Source organism: Eleginops maclovinus, chromosome 23 (assembly GCF_036324505.1).
Source record: "Eleginops maclovinus isolate JMC-PN-2008 ecotype Puerto Natales chromosome 23, JC_Emac_rtc_rv5, whole genome shotgun sequence".
NCBI lineage: Eukaryota > Metazoa > Chordata > Actinopteri > Perciformes > Eleginopidae > Eleginops > Eleginops maclovinus.
Genome location: NC_086371.1, coordinates 15,665,394 through 15,684,286, shown reverse-complemented (window position 1 = coordinate 15,684,286; position 18,893 = coordinate 15,665,394). Strand labels below are relative to the sequence as shown.

Here is an 18,893-nt window from a genome sequence, read left to right as displayed (position 1 = left end):
ACATTTATTTTTAGATACATATTAGTGCTGTTGTCTATACGTCACGTTATATATATATTTCAATTGACGAGTTGCATTGTATTTGGTTCTTTATTTTAGTTTTAATTATTTTAATTCAGCTTTAAACCAAACGAAAATAACTCACTGTTTGTCTAAAAAAAGAAGTGGATTTACTAATCTTTTAATTAGATTACAGTTCCTGACTTAGTACCTCTAGTGTCCTCATGTTTACCTACCAGTCACTTTAACAACACCGACAAGGTCTCTAGTTTGTTGTTTTTACTCCCTTCCCATGCCATTTTGTTTAATATGAGTTGCTCTTAAAATTGACTGCACATTTGGTGTAAAATGATGCCCAGGATGGCCTTCCTGACAGTTACTTTGGTTACTTTTATCTGCTGGATAAGGTAAGTCTTCCCTCTCTTCTTGGACAAAGATCAGAGTACAATGAGCCTATAGGTGTAACTATTTTTTTTCTCTGCAGTCTTGGAAGTGTATATGGAAATGGGAAGGTTTTCTCTGACAACATTACTCTCATTTTGGATCGACTTTTGGATGGTTATGACAACAGACTGCGACCTGGATCCGGGGGTAATTCAGACTTTAAATCTTAGACTTCTCAGTTCATGTATTACTGTGTGAATTGTACAGTTATTAATTACTGTTGCAGGTGGTGTTACGGAGGTGAAAACTGACTTCTTTGTCACCAGCTTTGGACCTGTTTCAGATGTCGATATGGTGAGATACTGCTGCTGTACGGAGATGTATATGTGCTGACTGTGGGAGATAACAGCGCTTGAGTGACTACTGAATTCTAGCCTTATGGCAATCTGCCATAAGACCATTTAATGAGCTTTAATCTGTTTGACCAGCCCTATAACTCCATTATTGATGGCCTCTAAATCAATATGACAACATGTCATACAGAGGGAATGGCTGAATGGATTGATTAATGATTATCTGGGATGAGTGGCATCCATCATTGCCTCGTCATTTCTCCACACCTTCCACTGCAAGTATTTTATTATGCTAACTGATAAACGGCAGGGACAATTTCTTAGATTAAAGCAAGAATTGTTGGTGCGATGGTTTGTCTTTAACATCCACTGATGTTTTATGTTCATGCTTCAGGATTACACCATGGACATGTTCTTCCGTCAGATGTGGGTGGATGAGCGGCTAAAATTTGAGGGCCCAACTGAAATCCTGCGGCTGAACAACCGCATGGTGGACAAGATCTGGACCCCAGACACTTTTTTCAGAAACTCCAAGAAGGCCATTTCCCATAACACAACCACACCTAACAAACTCTTCCGCATCATGCAGAACGGGACTGTCCTTTACACCATGAGGTGATCCTACAATTAAGACTAATTGTTTTGTTGATAAAATCTTACGTGAATATGAGATTTATATTAAAAGAGAGCTTTTGTCTGCTTGTTTTCTTAGACTGACAATCCATGCTGACTGTCCAATGAGTCTGATGAACTTCCCCATGGACGGCCATGCCTGTCCTCTCCGGTTTGGAAGCTGTAAGTATAGATCTGCAACCAATGGTCGGTAAATAAAAAGGATCTGCAACTTTTCTGATAGTCCATTAATTCATTTTCCTGGCATAAAAAATCCAGTTTTCTTCTGCATGCTTTTCTATGTTTTATTTCATATAATTAATATCATTAGCGTTATGACACACTTTACTATTTGCTCACATTTTATTAAAACCAAAGGCTCAATTGAAAAAGCTATAAATGTAATCAGCATTAATCGACATGTAAATAATAATTTTAAGTTTCAACCCCATTTAAGTTAAACAGATGTGTTCATTTACAAAAGGAATACAAATGTCCAGATTCGTTAATGTGTTTAACTTGTTTTTTTTTTCTTCTGATTGCTTTTGCATTTTAAGATGCCTACACAAGCAGTGAAATCCATTTCACTTGGAGGAAAGGACTGGTAGCGTCTGTCGATTGTCCCGCTGAGTCTATGAGTCTTTTGCAGTATGATCTGGTGGGGCAGACTTTGTCCAGTGAGATATTCAAAGCAAACACAGGTAATGCTCTCGGTCTGCTTTCCAATTTTTATTCCAATGAGTAAACTATTGCAGCTGTACCTGCACTTAGAAGTTTAATTTAATAATAAAAAAAAAACAAGAGGTCTGATCAGTTTATTTAAACTCTGCAGGAGAGTCCATTACTCCCACACAGTAGCCGATAAAAGAAAAGACTTCCATGAGCAGCCATCAGGTGTAATATGGTTAAGTGGTCAGGCCTAATGTGTATGGTGTGCCTTAAAAAATAACTATGTGGTTTAAAGCCCAGGGAATGCACCGAGAGAGGAGAAAAGTGTGTGTGTGTGTGTGTGTGTGTGTGTGTGTGTGTGTGTGTGTGTGTGTGTGTGTGTGTGTGTGTGTGTGTGTGTGTGTGTGTGTGTGTGTGTGTGTGTGTGTGTGTGTGTGTGTGTGTGTGTGTGTGTGTGTGTGTGTGTGTGTTGTGCATTTTATTTTTTCACCAGAAGAGGAAGTGCTCCCCTGCTGTGAAACCAGCAGATTCCTGGAATAGAGAGGAAAACGCTGAGGCATTCTCCAAAGCGTAGACACCTTATCCATTTAGAAAATAGAGCGAGGGAACCTCTGTATGTGTGCATGATGCAGCGTGTTGTTAGTCTGTGAATGTCAGCATGCATGTGTTTGGACAGAGCAGGGCAGTGTGTTACGCATAGTGACACTGCATGCTCTCCTCCCACTCCCCTCCTCACTCGCCCCTTCCTCTTGACTTTATCCCATTTCCAAATGTCTGCTGTGCTCCCTCCTCCTACCCTACTCCTTTTCGTCTTCCCTCTCGTCCTTACCCCTGTCTCTCACGCATGATGTTTTATAGATAGTGGGCTATTTCATCTCTAACAGCAGCCAATATACTGTATCTATATGTTTCTCTCAACAGCTGTTCTGTTTCAAGGGCAGTCAAGGGCAAACGTTCTGTGCTGCTACCCTGCTCTGTCCCTCGGGGTTTCTCTCCTCACATGTGCTGTTTATCTTTCAGGTCACTACTCTGTGCAGGTGGTCCATTTCAAACTCCAGAGGAAGCTGGGCTACTACCTCATACAGACATACATCCCTCTTATAATGGTTGTTGTGCTTTCCCAAGTCTCTTTTTGGATCAACAAAGAGTCTGTTCCTGCACGCACAGTTGCTGGTACACCACAATACCCAACTATTATTTATATTAATCATGGTTTCTGTTTTAATACTTCTCCTCCATGTGTGATTCATAAGTGCTTGTCTTCCTCCAGGCATCACCACAGTGCTGACCATGACCACCTTGAGCATCAGTGCCAGACAGTCGCTTCCCAAAGTAGCCTATGCCACCGCCATGGACTGGTTCATTGCTGTGTGTTTTGCCTTTGTGGCATCGGCTCTTATTGAGTTTGCAGCAGTAAACTACTTGGCCACACTTCAGGCCAACCGTCTGAAGAAACAGAAACATAGACAAGACAAGCTTGAAGTGTTGGCCGCTGGTGACGATGATGACGAATCAATTATGGTAAGAAGCTGACTTTAAGTTGCTGTCATCATAAAAACATGCTTGCTTAATTGAGTGCAAAAGATGTCCAAGCACCTTTGATCAGATTTATATACATTTTTTTAAAACCAGAATACAGGTATAAGACATTTATTGGTCAAGTTTGTACATTCAATCGAATTTGTTGCTGTTTCGATTAAGATGTTACACAAAAACTGTTTAACAAAGAAGTGTCATTTTGGTTTTAAGTCAGTAAATGTGTATGACGTGTAACAACCAAAATTGTAGTTACTTTTGCAAATTGTTAATAGTAAGACACTTACTATTAACAATCTGCAAGACAAAAATGTCTTCTGGGCCATTAGGAGTAAGAACTTAATAAACTCCCTATTTTTCCCTAAAACTGGAATATTTAAATAAAACAAAGACATTAAAACCTAATATGCTTGATATAATTAAAGAATAAAATAGTTTTGGATGTAGGTCTGTTAGGAAAATATGGAGCTACCAACAACTGTCAGCCTGTTAGTTTACCTTAGCTTAGTTTAGCTTGCTGGTTGCGTCTGCTTTCTGTCTTAAAAGGGCCCCTATTATGCTCATTTTCAGGTTTCATGGGTGTTACGTAGAGATTTCAACAAGTTACGAAAGTAAACAAAGGACTCTAATGGAGGTGTTTCAGGCAGGGGGTTGTGTGTGGTAAAGAAACTCCCTATGGAAGGAACTCTGGGACTTTAGCCTTTGCAGACATTTTACATGAACAAAAACCTATATAACACTACAGGAAAGAGAAAACAAAAAAACATAAGAGGGCCCCTTGAATGCTAAGCTGAGCTAACCAGCTGATGGCCCTAGCACCATATTTAGCGTACAGACAGTAGAGTTGTATCAAACTTACTGTCTAATGCTTGCCTAAGAAAGTAAGTAAGGGTTTTTCCTTATATCTAAAATCTTATCTTTACAATTTACACATTTGTATTTGTTAGAATCTGATTGTCTGCAGTGATAGGAAGTTATAAAACAATGATTCAGGTGGGTTTGTGCTTATGTACATAAACACAGGGATCAATAAACATCTTAACACCAAGATCTTCTCCCATAGGAAGCGATTATATGACAGTACGTTTTGTCCCTTGTATGAAAGAAAGCCGCTCAGCAACATCAGCTTATGCTATCTGTTGAAGAGGGACTGCGATATCACGTGGCATCTGAAATTCATTTACATAGCTAATAATGGTAAGTGGAGGTACAGAGTCTCCCTCGCTGTTGCAGAGAGCTTGATGCAGCACTGTTGATAATGAACAGGAAGCCAGCAGCTCCAGACTCAGATGTAGAGAAAAAGAAAAAAAGCCACAGATACGAGGGGGGTTTTCTATGCATTTCCAAGTAGTCGCCCTGCTTCTTCCATTCTCCTCATTCAGGGCACACCACACATTAAATAGTAATACATGCTGTTGTAGAGCTCTCATCTCTAGCTATATGCTTTATGCTAATACAGTAAGCCACCACAACGTCCTCCTGGGATCTGTCTCACGTGTAGGGCTCATGGTTAGATGCTTTAAAAATAGCCTCAGTGTGAGAACAGAGAAAAACTCCAGCACTCCTTCCTGAATAATCTCCCAACCAACCTATGGGCATCCAGCTAACTACCTGCTGCTTTCTATAGGGATGTTGGCATGCCATTGAGAGAAAGCTCCTGTGGGAACCAACATATCTCCCAGTCTTATATACAAGACTCCGGCATGGCAAAATCACCATGTACTTGCTGGCTAGAAATTACTAGTTTAAAAATTGATGTTACACTACCTACCCCTTTTCCTCTCACTGAACAGAAAACCCACACAAGCCCCAGTAACATCTCGTCTCTTGCTGCTTTTCCTCAAAATCACCCCCACCCCCATCCCGACAGTCGGACAGCCTTCAGGAAGGCCTGAAGAGGAGAAACCACTCAGTGTGTCGCAGTGAGCCAGGAGATGGACCGCCCGTGCCCATTTTCCTCCAGCAGGGCTCAGCTTTTCCTCCAATCCCGCAGCTGGCCGGCACAAGCCCCATTGACAAGTGGTCCCGCATCCTCTTCCCCCTGGCCTTCGCCCTCTTCAATCTCGTCTACTGGTACATCTACCTTGGCAAAGACACCATGGAGAGGGCCAGGTACTCTAATTATTTTGGTACATTTACAAATGTGACTGTTAAAAGGATATGATGAAATTAAATATATTTTTCATCTTTACAAATCCACATCCAACAAAAGGTTGATCGTACTGACAAGAAGTTTATGTGAAATCGAACACACTCTCCTGCTCTCATAAATACTTACCCCAATATGTTTTAATCTGAAACTGAAAAAATACATCCCAACAATGCACAATTCAATAGTTTTTCATAGTTTGTGCGATGCTGTTTGATATTGTATCTTTATACGTTAGCTGTTGTTAGTAATGCAGATTACAGGAAGTTAGCCGAGACTGTTTTAAGTTGTGACCCCCTAACACAAAGCAATATCTACCTGCATCCTCATATAACTGGTTTAATTTGATAAGTAGAACAGCATATTATGGCCATTGTATGTAAAAAAAAAAAAGTATTGAAATGGGGTTGAGGGGTTGTATAAGGGTGACAAACAAATTTCCAAGATTAAAGGCATACATTTTTGAGAAGAAACTTGGAAGGTCTTTTAGCATAAAAGTTGAAGTCATACATTTGCAAGACTTTTTATATTTTTCATATAGAAAAGCTTATAGCAAGTTTACCTTAACCCTTTAAATCTGGTGTAAAAGAAAAAGCCTTTAATGCAAAATAGTTTTTAAAAAACACATCAGAAACATACTTGGAAGGTATCATACTTTCTTGTAGGGAAGAAGGGAAAAAAATCAGTCAACGGACAAAGGATATTTCTGCATACTTAGTTTGTATCTGAAAGACTTACAGCCCTGTCTCACTCTGCTCTAATTATGATAGTTTTAGTGGAACAATAACTACCCATAGTTTTTGTCAAAGACTTTTATCCAGGCGGTAAAGACATCAATAATTTCTAATGCTGAAGCAGCCGCGGGAGTTGTGGGGGGGGGGGGGGGAGAAGGGAATGATGTTAGGTGGCGTTGTTGCTGCTTCGACGCCAGCACTGTGGCTTTTATCATCATAGATTTACAATATAAAAAGGACTGGGCGCTGAGTTAATTTGAGAAGAAATATATGCATCAAGCTCCCCTCTTTTATATAAGGTTTACCTGAGGGCTGGCACAACCCCAGCCGTTTTAATGACAACACTGTTTCTCCATGGGGAGCAGGTCTCGCAGGCGAAGAAACCAGGGCTTACTTTGTACATTAAGTACATGAAAAAGCGACTATTCACTTTCCCGCTTATAAGTGAGCCACTTATAGAACACAAAGCTCCATGTCCAAGAATGAAAGAGAGATACAGTGAAAAACACAGAGAGCGGGAGAAATAGGGAGAGAGAAAGATCTGTTATGCAACACTGGGGAGTGCAAATCTGCTCATCATGCTTCTCATGTTCCTGTGAGAGAATTTTTATGGTTGTTTTGTTTATAACATTCTGCAGAATAATGAGAAAGACAAGATGGAGAGCATGAGAACAGCTGCATCACATCTATTCCCTTATCACATTTTCTCCACGTCCCTCTCTCGGTTCTTTTGAAGAAAGGAGAGGGAGCACAGTAATGGTTTTGGCTTTGCAGCACAGTGCAGATGGAGAGTGTCTGAATGTGGGAAGAGAAAGCTTTTTACATGCCACTCTCACTTTTTCTGCTCTGCTGTATTCTGGTCTTGCAGGGACGCCTGATCTCCAAAACAAAGAGGACCTGGAAAAGGGCATGGGCTGCCAGAGAGACCTTCAGCATCCAGCCAGCCTCACCTCCCTCCCCTCTCTTTCTGTCTCTCTCTCTCGCTCTGTGAACAAGCTCTCAGCAGTCACTCTGCTCTCATCTGACAGAGGAAATGAATCAGAAACTCATTTATTCTCCTAGCGCACATCTATTCATTTCACAGGCTGTGACCACTGCCCACTTGTGTTCTGATCAGTAGCTGAAGAGCTGCCCTTCACGGGGCCTCAATCACTTTAAAGCCCGCCACACGTACACACAACAACTTCTCGGGCCCCCGGACCAAGACAGACGCCACACACGTACAGCACACATGACAGTCAGACACGCGCACAGAGCATGAAACACATCAAAAAGAAGTTCATGATATAATCTATGATGGCTGTAACTGGTGGTGATGCAACAGTGAACCAATGCTTTCAGAAGCCTGCCCTCTACAGAAGCACAGCTCCCACTACAACAAGATCAAAGGCAATTTAGAGGAGGCTTGCATCCCTCCCCGCGGCTTCAAAAATGTACTCAAACCTGAGAAAATGAATTGTGGGATTGTGTTTTCCATCCCACCTTTCTGCTGCTCCCTCTGCGTTTTCAGATCCGCGGGTCCTCTGAAAACATTGCAGGGAAGAGTAGGATATAATACCCGTGGGTGTTGATGACATTCATTTTCTATTTTTGTATGGATGTAGCATGATTGTGGGGCACAAATGTTTGCATATACCTGCAATGGAGGGATTTTGATTCTCTTTTTAGCTACTAGACATGATCAGTACCATAAAAGCTTAAGGAAAAAACTTGATCTTAAGTTGAGATTTTGACCAATCAAACCCACCAGTTCATCCCATTGTTTGACCTTGTCAGAATGTAGACCTACCTGCCATGTTATAAACATGAGAATAAAACCATCCTGAAAATCACACCACTGTTGTTCATTTCTTTCTGGCAAAATTTTTCGATTCCTCATTACGCACAACCACTTGTCCCTTTAATATTTTTCTCTGCAATGGAAACTGCTCATCCACCATCATCAGTCTCCACTCTTTGATCTTGGGCTTGCTGCACGCATGCGCCTCTCATTGGCTCCTCTGCACTGTCTGGAGTAAGTTGGATGTGCGCTCTCCTCACTCGCATCCCGAAACCGCCTCAAAAACTGTTGCGATGGGGAGGTTCAGGAAAAACCACTTTGGGATTTTGACTTTCTCGTTACTAGTGACTTTTGTCTGGACTCAAAGGTAATCTAATTTTCTTATTTTTTCGATCATCTGTCTCGCATGTCATGTAGCCTGTGTTGAAGCGTGCCTGGCGTGAGATATTAACGAGCTGTTTTGCATTACACCACCTTTTTTCTCCCACAGCGTCAAAGATCTCAAAGATCCGAGCAATATGCCTCTGGTAAAAGAAACAGTGGACAGACTGATGAAAGGATACGACATTCGGTTGAGGCCAGATTTTGGAGGTAACGAGCAAAATTGCAAGAGGAATGTCATGTTTTCACGCCCTCCTGACGTGCAATACATGTTTAATGAATCGCAAAATCTGCTTTAATTTACGTAATCCCCCATTCAAAGCCAATAGGCCTTTCCAATTAACGCTTTGAGAAACGATGTGCATATTTTATTTGATCGGGAGATAAGACAAGCTTTTTTAACATGATCGATCCAGCTCATCAATGTTTGATAATCCTTCTAATTGAATATAAAATGTAACCGCATTTCATCTTCGTGTTAAACATGAAGGTTTTTTCATCCAGGCTGGTGATTCTCAAGTCTCCTGTAGGTGGAGGGGAGCATAGAGGAACCTGAGAGCACGTCACGAATTTGTTAAATTTACATGAGAGATTTATTCGTGTATCTTGTATTAAAGCTTTCTTTTCCTTCACAGGTGCGCCGGTTGCCGTGGGGATGAATATAGACATAGCCAGTATAGACATGGTCTCTGAAGTCAATATGGTAGGTGCATCTTCATGATTATTACAAACCTTAATGTTGCCAATTGTGCCTGGCACGGCTGGAATAGCCCTTAATTGGGTTGCTTATCACGGCTCAAAGTGTGTGATTGTGAAGCCCGAATAATGTGAGGCAGATGTGAACGCATTTTTTTGTCGGGTAGCCTACCAAAAAAATTGTGAAGGCTTCCGCTCTCAAACACATCATGGCCATCCTACTCTCTCAGTCTATGCATTTGCAGCTCTGGTGTGTTGCTGCATTTGAATTCAAAACACACACTCACTGGCGCACTCGGACGCACAGTCCCGGCTGCGCGCGCGGAGAGGTGTGTGTGTGTGTGTGTGTGTGTGCTCCTGACTGCTTCGCGTTGTCAAGCTTCGGTGGTATAATTTTGTTGACACGTTCCCCCCCCCCTTTCTTATCCATCCTCTCGCCTCTCCATGCAGTTACCTACAAAATGAATAAAAACACCCTTTCTTCTCACAATTGGAAATAGTTGCTGTTTTTAAGGCTTTTAATTCGGTCGGCCAATCACATCATCAGCATCTACGTAAATGATCTTCCCCCTTACTTGTCAGGTGACGTCAGCAATTTATTAATAATAAATGTCTGGTAACACAGCATTGCAACCAAAAAAAGAAAGTGGCTTGAGCTTTGGCGCACATGGATGCACGTTATGCGCGACTTGGAGAGCAGAGGACAGGGGGAAAAGTTAAGCAGCCCATGCAAGAGCACCACCTATTGATCCGTGTGACGGACTGACAGACAGACTGCAACCCATAGGAAACTGACGGAGATTTAATCGACTTCAGTGTAGCTCTCCTACATTAAATATACCCTATTTCTAGTGTAGAACAACTGGTTTTGCTCTTGGGATTCTGATGCATTGACAAAAAAATATAAAGGGCAGTCTTTGCAGAGGATTCACAGTGTGAGAAGAGATCATTTACAAAGCAGCCTCTCCAAGGAGCAACATAATAGAGATGTTATGTAAGAGCATGGAAAACAAGTTTGCCAGTAGGAGTGGAAGGAGATGTGTTTTCTATTATTAATTGAGTCATTTTTAAAGTTAGATTTGGCTGCCTGTCCTATGTGTGTGGTAATTCTAAACTGCACTGAATGAGTTTTGAGGCACATGAATACAGCAGCGTGTGTAAGTTTGTTTGAGGAAAAGCACTGAATATGGTCAGAGCTTTTCCTTTGATGGAAATGATTTATTTTGAGGGAAGATGCAACCAGAACGGAAGTGCCTTGGGGGTCCGGGGAGATATGAAATAGAAACCCCTCACTCGCTTTGGCCTCCCTCTTTCTCCCTCTCCCTCCTCCATCCTTCGCCTCCCACCACTTTGACTAGATCCCTGGCTGTGACTCTGGGCTCAGCAGCCATGTAATCCACCTCTGCCTTGCTCCAAAGGGTTATCTTACTTAAGAACTAAGCATCTATGTGAGCATTCATCTGGAAAAAAACACTGCTTCATACATCCGTGTGAGTGTGTAACAAAACATAAAACTGTGCACAAACAGTGAATGACGGCTGACGTCATGCAACTCCCTGTGGCTATGAGAGAGCGTTCATCTTGCTCATTTCTCAGAAAAGCTCTCAGTGCCAGATCTGCACAGGCACCCCTCTCACATGGCGGACACATTTACATTAAGTTAAATTAAAAGACACCCATGTCTTCAACACATTTTTGTCATCTTCTAAAACATCTTTACATAACAGGTTGGATTCTCCTTCTCCTCCTTTCTTAACATCCAGATATCTTTGGGACAATAGAGGATAACAACTGCTGGCGAGATTGATCTCAGGGAAATCGATAATATCACCGAGCACCGTGATCACAAGGATGAAGGTGGTGACCTGTGCTTGGCGCTGGGCGGCTTTGATCTTCCTCATCAGGGGCAGCCGCTTTTAAGATTAAAGTGCTGAGAGGGAAAACAACACTGAGAGGCGATGATGAAGCCAGGAAGGCAGTGAAGAACAGGGTGGGAGAGAGGTGAAGGATTTTATGATCATTTTCACTATCGCCTTTAATGATACCTACATCCCCAGTGGAGGCCGGGGAAAAGTTATGGCCGACCCTGTGTTAGCACAAGGGAGCTGCAGCCAGAGTTTCATTAACCCCAAACATACACATTACCTTTTCACTAATTAAGTTGCTCTTTGGGACGAAAACACCATCTTATTCCATATTTAATTCCTCCATCACGTATTTCTTAAGCAGCTTGCTCCAGCTTCTTATTGAAGCTTCAAACGTCAAATGAATATTTGTGAAATTGTAGTCTGACATATTTGATATATATGAAAATTGGGACCGCCTTGTGATTCGGAACTGCTGCAAAATGTAATAGCTTCTCCCTAGGCCCATGTTACACCCTTCCACAAAGCATTGAGCATTATTTGGCTGTACAGCATGTGCAATCATTGGCAATGATTAAAATCTAGCCTTTCAGACCGCTGTGAGTGGATAAAAAAACAAAACATAGACTCGGCCTGCAAGTTATTAATATTAAATATTTACTTGATCAATTGATTTGTTTAAAATGTAAGCAAAAAGTGAGACTTGTCATTTACAGGTTCCTAAAGCCCGTGTTGTCTTCTAGTGTCTTGGCCAATCAACAATTCCAATTTATTTTCAGTTTAATGTTATAAAAAACACACAATTGAGAAGCTTTTTCTTTATAAAGTAGGTGTGTAAATGCTGAGTCAGTTTAAAGAAAATCAAATCCTTATACAATCACACTAAAGTAGTTACTGTATGCTCAATTGTGAAGTAAGATGGAGTTGTTTGCTGTCAGAAATGAAAGCATGTGATTGGGTTTGAACACAGTGTATGTGAGCAGGTTTGGGTTGTAGACAGCTGCTCTCTCCTCTAATTAAAGATAAAAATGCCTCTGGTGGAGAATGAACTCTGCATTTTAGTGGGGTCTGATTGAAGCCATTGTGGCATCTTCTATGCTGACATGAGGGCGTTGATGCTATTGGAAGTTGGTGTTGAGTGTGTGGTGGGATTTTTTGTGTTGTTGTTTCTTTGTGCACATGTAAGAGGTTGGTTCACATGTGTACGTGCAATAGTGGAGTCTCTTTGTTGGTGCTTTCTCTTGTGATCCACAACAATGGCCTGTTGAGGCTCAAAGGTCAGCCGTGTTGTCAGGCAATAAAAATGTGCAGGTCAGTCAGCGGCGTGGTCTCAGCATCGACTGCATGACATTACAAATGTGCTATTTCGAGAGGGAGGCGTCCTCCGAGTCCGAGGTGTGACCACACATCCTTGCTGGGTGGGCTGTGCTGACTCACTGGGGTTAGTGCAAAATATGGCACGGCTATGATATCATGGCCGAGACCCCCCCTCAGCATCCACCCGCTGCTTATCTCTGTCTGTCTGTCCGTTCAGTGCTGGCATCCCGCTCTATCACTCATCTCCCTCACTTAGCAGCAGAAATTGCATTTGCATAATGCTGTTTGTTTTCGCTGAAATCACAGATCCAGGAACCGAACCCTGGTTACGGTGCATTAAAAAGTGTTCTGCACACAGCCAGTGCAGCTGATTAAATACAACTCGGTCTGTTGTCTCAGCAATGCATCAGCGCTGCATAATAACGTCTTCAGCATGCCATCCATATGTTGAGCACAGCTATGCACTCCAAAGATGGAATAAGGAGGGCGGCGAATAAGTATTTTCACTCCTCGTCTTGTCTTCACTCTGCTTGTTAATTACATGTAAAATACCTGAGGTTGATGGTTGTTAAGAGGCAGTGCCTGTACTATAATGCTGTTCTCTGAATGTTAATTAGCTGGCTGTGAATTAAAAGATTTAAACAAACCAGCTGTGGTGGCTTCTGGGATGGAGGAATTAGTGGGGCGTGAGCATTGCCTTTATTACGATCATTATCCTGACAGGCGCTGGTTTCTTTACTTGAATAAGGGGATCTGGGCGTCAGATATCGGGCGAGCTGATGACCAGGGGGAGCCGGACGCTGGCCTCCACGTTACTCTACGTCCGTGTGAAGGATGTGGCTTTTGTGTCTGTGAATTAGCAACCATTTTGATCTTGTTTGTCCAAACTGATCCTGTTCCATTTTATTTTCAGCTTGTGGAAAATAAGCTTGTGTTATTTTTACTCAGTGTTGCCATGACAACGCAGCCTCCTTCTTTTTTCTTTTTTTGGTGGATCTCGGGGAGTCAAGGAAAAGCAAATAAGGCCTAGTTTTTTCTAGGGACTTCTTCAAGGTTTTTTCACATGTAAAATCCAGGTGAAGGTTGCTCTTTTTTTCAAGACCCTGGATTGTTGTTGTTACTGTGGTTTGTGGATGTGTGCCTTTTCAATAAATGCTGATGTACAGGACAGCGGTTTGGTTATAGTAAATAGGGCTGCAAGCAACAATTAGATGAATCATTGAATCGTTGATTATTTATAAATGCATTTGAAGTTGTATAAGAAACGTTCATTACAGTTTACTAAAGACTCATTCACATAGCTGTTATGTTCAACCGACCGTCTGACGAACACAGATATTTGGTTTAAAAGCCATGAAACTGAAAAAAGCTGGATAGCAAGCATCGACAATATAGAACAACAAGAACAACATTTAATCCTGCAGCTGTGTATGTGCACGCTGTGTCCTCTGTTTAATGTTCAGTCCATGGAGACTAAGAGGCCATGAGCCTGAAAAACATAATTACAGTGTTCTATAGGGGAAACCTGGTAAAGAAACGAAAACATGCATGCAATGTATTAATGAGCATGGTAAAATGTGCAAAAAACATGCATATCTTAAAGCAAGTATACATTTGTTCAATGATAATTCATCTCATTTACTAATTACTCAGTCACTTCTTTGATAACCAACACTTTCCCTTGCACTTCCCTTGTAACTTTGCACTGCAAGAGCACAGTGACACCAAGTTTAAAGTGGCCATAATGTTTGTTCATTATGGCCGGTACAGGAGAAAAAACCTCTACGCGTCCTAAAATGGGGAGTAAGTTAGCCAGCTCCATTAAAAGCCTTTAATGTGCTGATGACTCCCTTAATGATTCTGTCAGGCACTTTCTTCACTGAAGCTAAGTAGCTGAAAAATGACCCGTTGGAAAGGGAGTCATAAAGGCGTCCATGTTGTCACTTCCCTCAGGATGTGTACGGCCTGCCACTCTTTCAGAAAACTCGCTCCTTGATCCCTAATATTTAATTTGAAACTGGTACTTATTCGAACACAGAGAGCACAACAAATGAATAACCTCAGACCCACCATCTGATGTGCTGTTGTGTGTACTCCAGCATGTAGATGTACGCAAATAAACAAATGGCTGGGATGTCTGAAAATGATTTGCCCAAACATTGAGCACAGTAGCCATTGTTAATACCAGCAGATCCTTCTCTGCTTCAGCTGGAGTCCTCTGCAGCAGTATACAGCAGTGGAAGTGCTGAGCAATATGGTGGATGTCTGTTTGGTGCCGTAAAGCTGCAGAGTATAAAGACAGGCATACATGCCAACAGTCATACAAGCAGCTTATTGGAGGTATTTCCCCGCTGTGCTTTGTTCAACATTTTACTGATATAAAGAACAATATGGGTGTACCATTGTTCTCAAAACCAAAAATGTGATATTTAATTTTGAATATATCTTTGTAATAATTTTAATGTAATAAATGCAGAGTTACGCAATTCTTATTAACTGGAAATAAAAACAACATTACCAGGTTTACGCTCAGGTTTATATTGGGCCAAACATATATATATATATTCAATAAAACAAAGAGACATAGTTTTTATCCTGATGTTGTTTTTATGCTTGGGGTTAATAAGACAGAAAAGAGGTCTAACTTCTTGTTACCTCTAAACAACAAGGTGTTTTAAAACTACAATAACAGAAATCATAGTAAATGTTTTCGCTATTTTGGAGAGCTACTTATCAGTGATTAATTTAAAGGAATATATTCAAATAATTAATTTTCAATGGGTGGAATTTGATGATAAAAACTGGACTTTATGAGGCTTAAGCTGCAAATATATTGAGAGAGATTTATTTTGTACGAGTCTACATTTTTTCCCCCTTTAAATTAGGAAGTGTTATGAGGTTTCAAGCAGACAATTCAATATTTAGTTTGTTTTTTGAGCTGTTGAGGTTGGCGGGAGAAGACAAAGCATGCATTTTTTAAAGTACAAAGAACTTCAAATGGAAAAATGCATCCTTTTGGACACATCTTTGCATAAGAGACAACAAACAGAAAGGACTGCTACACATGAATCGAACTGGCACGATGGTTTCATTAAAGAGAAAAAGTGAGCACATGTTTCTTCAAATCAGAATCTACACACAGTATGTGTTGTGTTAGGCTCATCTATTGGCAGCTCCCTCCCGTGTCGGCGGTGACAGCTGATGTAGTTGTAATGGAGGTCTTGTAACAACCGCAGCCTGTCAGATTTCTCAGGGAAACACAAATGTACTCCTTGTCACTCTGTCAGATTCTTAATGGGGGTTTGTTAGCCCAGAAACATATCTGAAGTGAGTCTCTGTCACTGTGCAACCAGCCTTGATGTTTTTTAAGTTAGCCAGGCCTTGTTTGTATCTTCATCTCCTTTATATATTCACTGCTGTCAGTATTTTTTTAAATGTTGTTACTCTCCACAAGATGTCTCCCTCACTGATGCTCACTGGGCCGCCCGTGTGATCTTAATGGAGTTACTGAGGAGTGCTTGTGACAAGGAGAGTGAAGGTCGCTTTGGAGACCGACAATCCAGCGTGGGACAGTCTGTCTCTCACTTCTCTGCAGATTGTTTTAATGGATGCTGGTACTGTGAAAACCTTCTCACCTGCTTCGGATTCTCATGTGTGCAGTGAAGAGGCTCTTATCACACTGAAATGCTTTCTTTATTACTCCTAAATTATTTTTGAGACCATGCTAGACGAAAGAATACTCCTCCACTTAAAGCTCTTTTATTGTGAATTAATGCATCAGTTGTTGGCTTAAAAGATGCGATTGGTTGTTTCACTCTCCATGTTTAGTATGATATTACCATATTGACATTATGTGCCTGTCTTTATACTCTGCAGCTTTACGGCACCAAACAGACGTCCACCATATTGCTCAGCACTTCCACTGCTGTATACTGCTGCAGAGGACTCCAGCTGAAGCAGAGAAAAATGCTAAATGTTGTGTAGATCTGCAATGTTTGTCGTTGGACAGAAAAATAGTGGCCAACTGTTAAAGTAATGGGTTTATCCTTCAAGAATTGTTTTACAGGTAAATGACAAACATGCTTTCTCCATCTTTTGCTATCTTGCTTTTCTCTGTTTATATCATACTAAAGTAAACATGTGGGGGTTTTGGACTGATAAAAAAGATATTTAAAGATCATCATTGACTTTGAGGAATGGACATTCTTCCCTATTTTTAAATTCCAATAATAAATTGATTAAACTGATTTCTATTTTATTTACTTTATTTTTCTATTCTTTTACTTGCTCTAGTTTTTTGTTTGTTTATTTGTTTTCTGTCTGGTCCTCACAAAATGGAAAGCAGCCTTGGGTACCTAGAAAGGCACCATATAAATTCAAAATTATTATTATTATTATTATTATTATTATTAAACCTACAATAACTGTGATGTTAATCAAATTAGTAAATGTTAGTTGCAGCCCTATTAGTAGGTGACATGAATATCATATTGCAGTTTATACAAACGTGAAAGAAATGAACCGGCTGTCAAGGATTTGATTTGTTTGCAAAAAGAAAACCAGATTTTTCTGCTTTATGTTTCAGCACAGCTCCAGAATAGTGCATTCCTTTAGCAGAACAAAATGTAGTCCCTGGCAGTAAATTAGCAGATTTTCTTTGAACAATAAACTTTGACTCTACTGAGAGATAGAGAGGGGAAGTGCCCGTATTTTGTGTCCCTCTCTGAGCCCATATGATGTCCGAGCAAAGGTAAACAGCACCATCTGTGAGGCCGTAATTGTGCTGCCATTTTACAGCACGGCCAGGAGGCAAGCGTGCAGGCCCAGGTGTTCTCCGTGCATCTCTATACTCTTAAAACCTCCAAACGTACACAACCTGGCACTGAATGCACACACACACAAAATAAATGAAGAGTATGGGCCTTGAATCCATGCTTAGTAATTTAACAACAACTTTTAAAGGTTTTGTATACAATATGTTTTTTCTAAGACATTTTTGACGACACAGGAAAAGCCCAGGTGTAAATTCTAAAATTAATGACCTTTCGAATGCTTTTTAGCTGCTTCAGTTTCAGGTTCCCTGTATTGTGCATGCTAGCACATGGAATACTGAGAAACTTAAATTCAACAGAGACATAGTTAATACCTTTGAAGAAAAGCACAGGTGTTACGTAAAATGTCTGCTGTCATAAAGGCCTGAGGCTGTGTCCAAAATCACGCATTATTTACTAAATAGTGCGCTATATTCTCTTTACGTTATTTAAAAAAATAATGTATAACATAGTTTATTTATTTTTTTGTGCTTATACACTCAGTATAGCAAAGTGATGTTCTTAAGTGTTGTGGCACTTACTTTTTGGTAGAAAAAGAGGCATTTAAAAAAAGACTTTATGTAAGCAAAACACGTATCTTAAATTTAGTTTTTTAAAAGGATACATGTCCCACTATTTAAAACTGGAGAAGACCTATGTGTTGAATACCTTAACCTTTACCATTTTAGACAAATATCCAACAATGTATAGATGCAAAACCTAACAGGCAAATGACAAAGATTTATAAGTCTCAACAATCTAATTTACCTCCCGCTATTACTGTAAAATACTGATTATCGTTCATATCATGAGTAGAGAGACTTACATATACAGTAGGATGTTGCTATTTTGGTCCATTCAGTAAACATGAGATGCATTGCATGTGTCCGTCCTGGAAGAGGGATTCCCCCCCTGTAGCTCTTCCTGAACTTTCTTCCATTATTTTCTCCTGAAGACTTTTTTTTTTATCCCAATAGAGGCTGTCGTAGCTGTCAAGATTGTAAAGCCCATTAATGCAAATGTGTGATTTGTTTTAGAACTCTATACACAATCAATTCATTTGGCTATTCAGTGAGTGAACAAGGAAATTATTTTCGATGCAACCAATAATCAAGAATCATCAAGAAATTCATCAAAAGATAATTAACGCTATACTTTTTTTGACAATCTGTTAGTAATTTATCAAGCAAAAAAATGTTCATCAAGTTTTATCTTACATATTAGGACTTGCTGCTTTTCTAGGATTGATATCATTTTGATTGAAACATTTTTGGATTTGGTATTGCTGGTCGGACAAAACAATTTGGTCAAATATTGTAATTGTAATGCCAATCACTTTGTAAGTGAGATTGGCATTAGCTAGATTTTCTGGGATTTTCAAGACTAAACTATTTGTTATTATAAGAGCATATTTATTTAATTATGATAATAATCAGCCGTTTAATTCTATGTTTAATTCTGATTCATTCATATCAAAAGCTCTGAATGCACCCAACACTCTCAGCGCCCTTGTTACCATATCCACCAAAATGTCAAATTACGCTTTGCTCCAGATCAAAATCATCAAAAAATTGTGTGGATCAAAAATAATAGATGAAAGATTGTT

The 18,893-nt window shown here is 40.4% G+C and overlaps 2 protein-coding genes across 4 annotated transcripts in view; both read left to right on the top strand.

Annotated features, from left to right (window-relative positions):
* Positions 1-82: 82 nt before the first annotated feature.
* gabra6a (gamma-aminobutyric acid type A receptor subunit alpha6a) lies at positions 83-8,269 on the top strand. Of its 2 annotated transcripts, none has more exons than XR_010165220.1 (10): positions 83-407; positions 485-591; positions 671-738; positions 1,132-1,352; positions 1,450-1,532; positions 1,907-2,050; positions 3,039-3,191; positions 3,289-3,539; positions 5,348-5,666; positions 7,306-8,269. XR_010165220.1 is itself a non-coding variant. In XM_063877217.1 (10 exons), the coding sequence occupies exons 1-10, from the start codon at positions 349-351 to the stop codon at positions 7,313-7,315; spliced, it is 1,338 nt and encodes a 445-aa protein (XP_063733287.1). In that variant the 5' UTR covers positions 83-348; the 3' UTR covers positions 7,316-8,269. The 2 variants fall into 2 exon arrangements, 1 of the variants encoding a protein (XP_063733287.1); XM_063877217.1 differs by having other exon boundaries at positions 5,425-5,666.
* A 96-nt stretch (positions 8,270-8,365) lies between these two features.
* Positions 8,366-18,893, top strand: part of gabrb2a (gamma-aminobutyric acid type A receptor subunit beta2a) — a 29,731-nt gene continuing 19,203 nt past the window's right edge. For both annotated transcript variants that reach the window (XM_063877201.1, XM_063877200.1), the window contains exons 1-3: positions 8,366-8,584; positions 8,708-8,808; positions 9,234-9,301. In XM_063877201.1, the coding sequence (XP_063733271.1) occupies positions 8,511-8,584; positions 8,708-8,808; positions 9,234-9,301 (243 nt within the window). In that variant the 5' untranslated portion in view covers positions 8,366-8,510. The remainder of the gene's footprint in view (positions 8,585-8,707; positions 8,809-9,233; positions 9,302-18,893) is intronic.

What these genes read in the sequence shown, in the direction of transcription:
- gabra6a (XM_063877217.1), top strand. Translation starts at nt 349, where the DNA reads ATGATGCCCAGGATGGCCTTCCTGACAGTTACTTTGGTTACTTTTATC. An exon ending in CTGTTTCAGATGTCGATATG is followed by an intron (nt 739 to 1,131) that starts GTGAGATACTGC and finishes TTCATGCTTCAG; the next exon opens with GATTACACCATGGACATGTT. An exon ending in TCCTCTCCGGTTTGGAAGCT is followed by an intron (nt 1,533 to 1,906) that starts GTAAGTATAGAT and finishes TTGCATTTTAAG; the next exon opens with ATGCCTACACAAGCAGTGAA.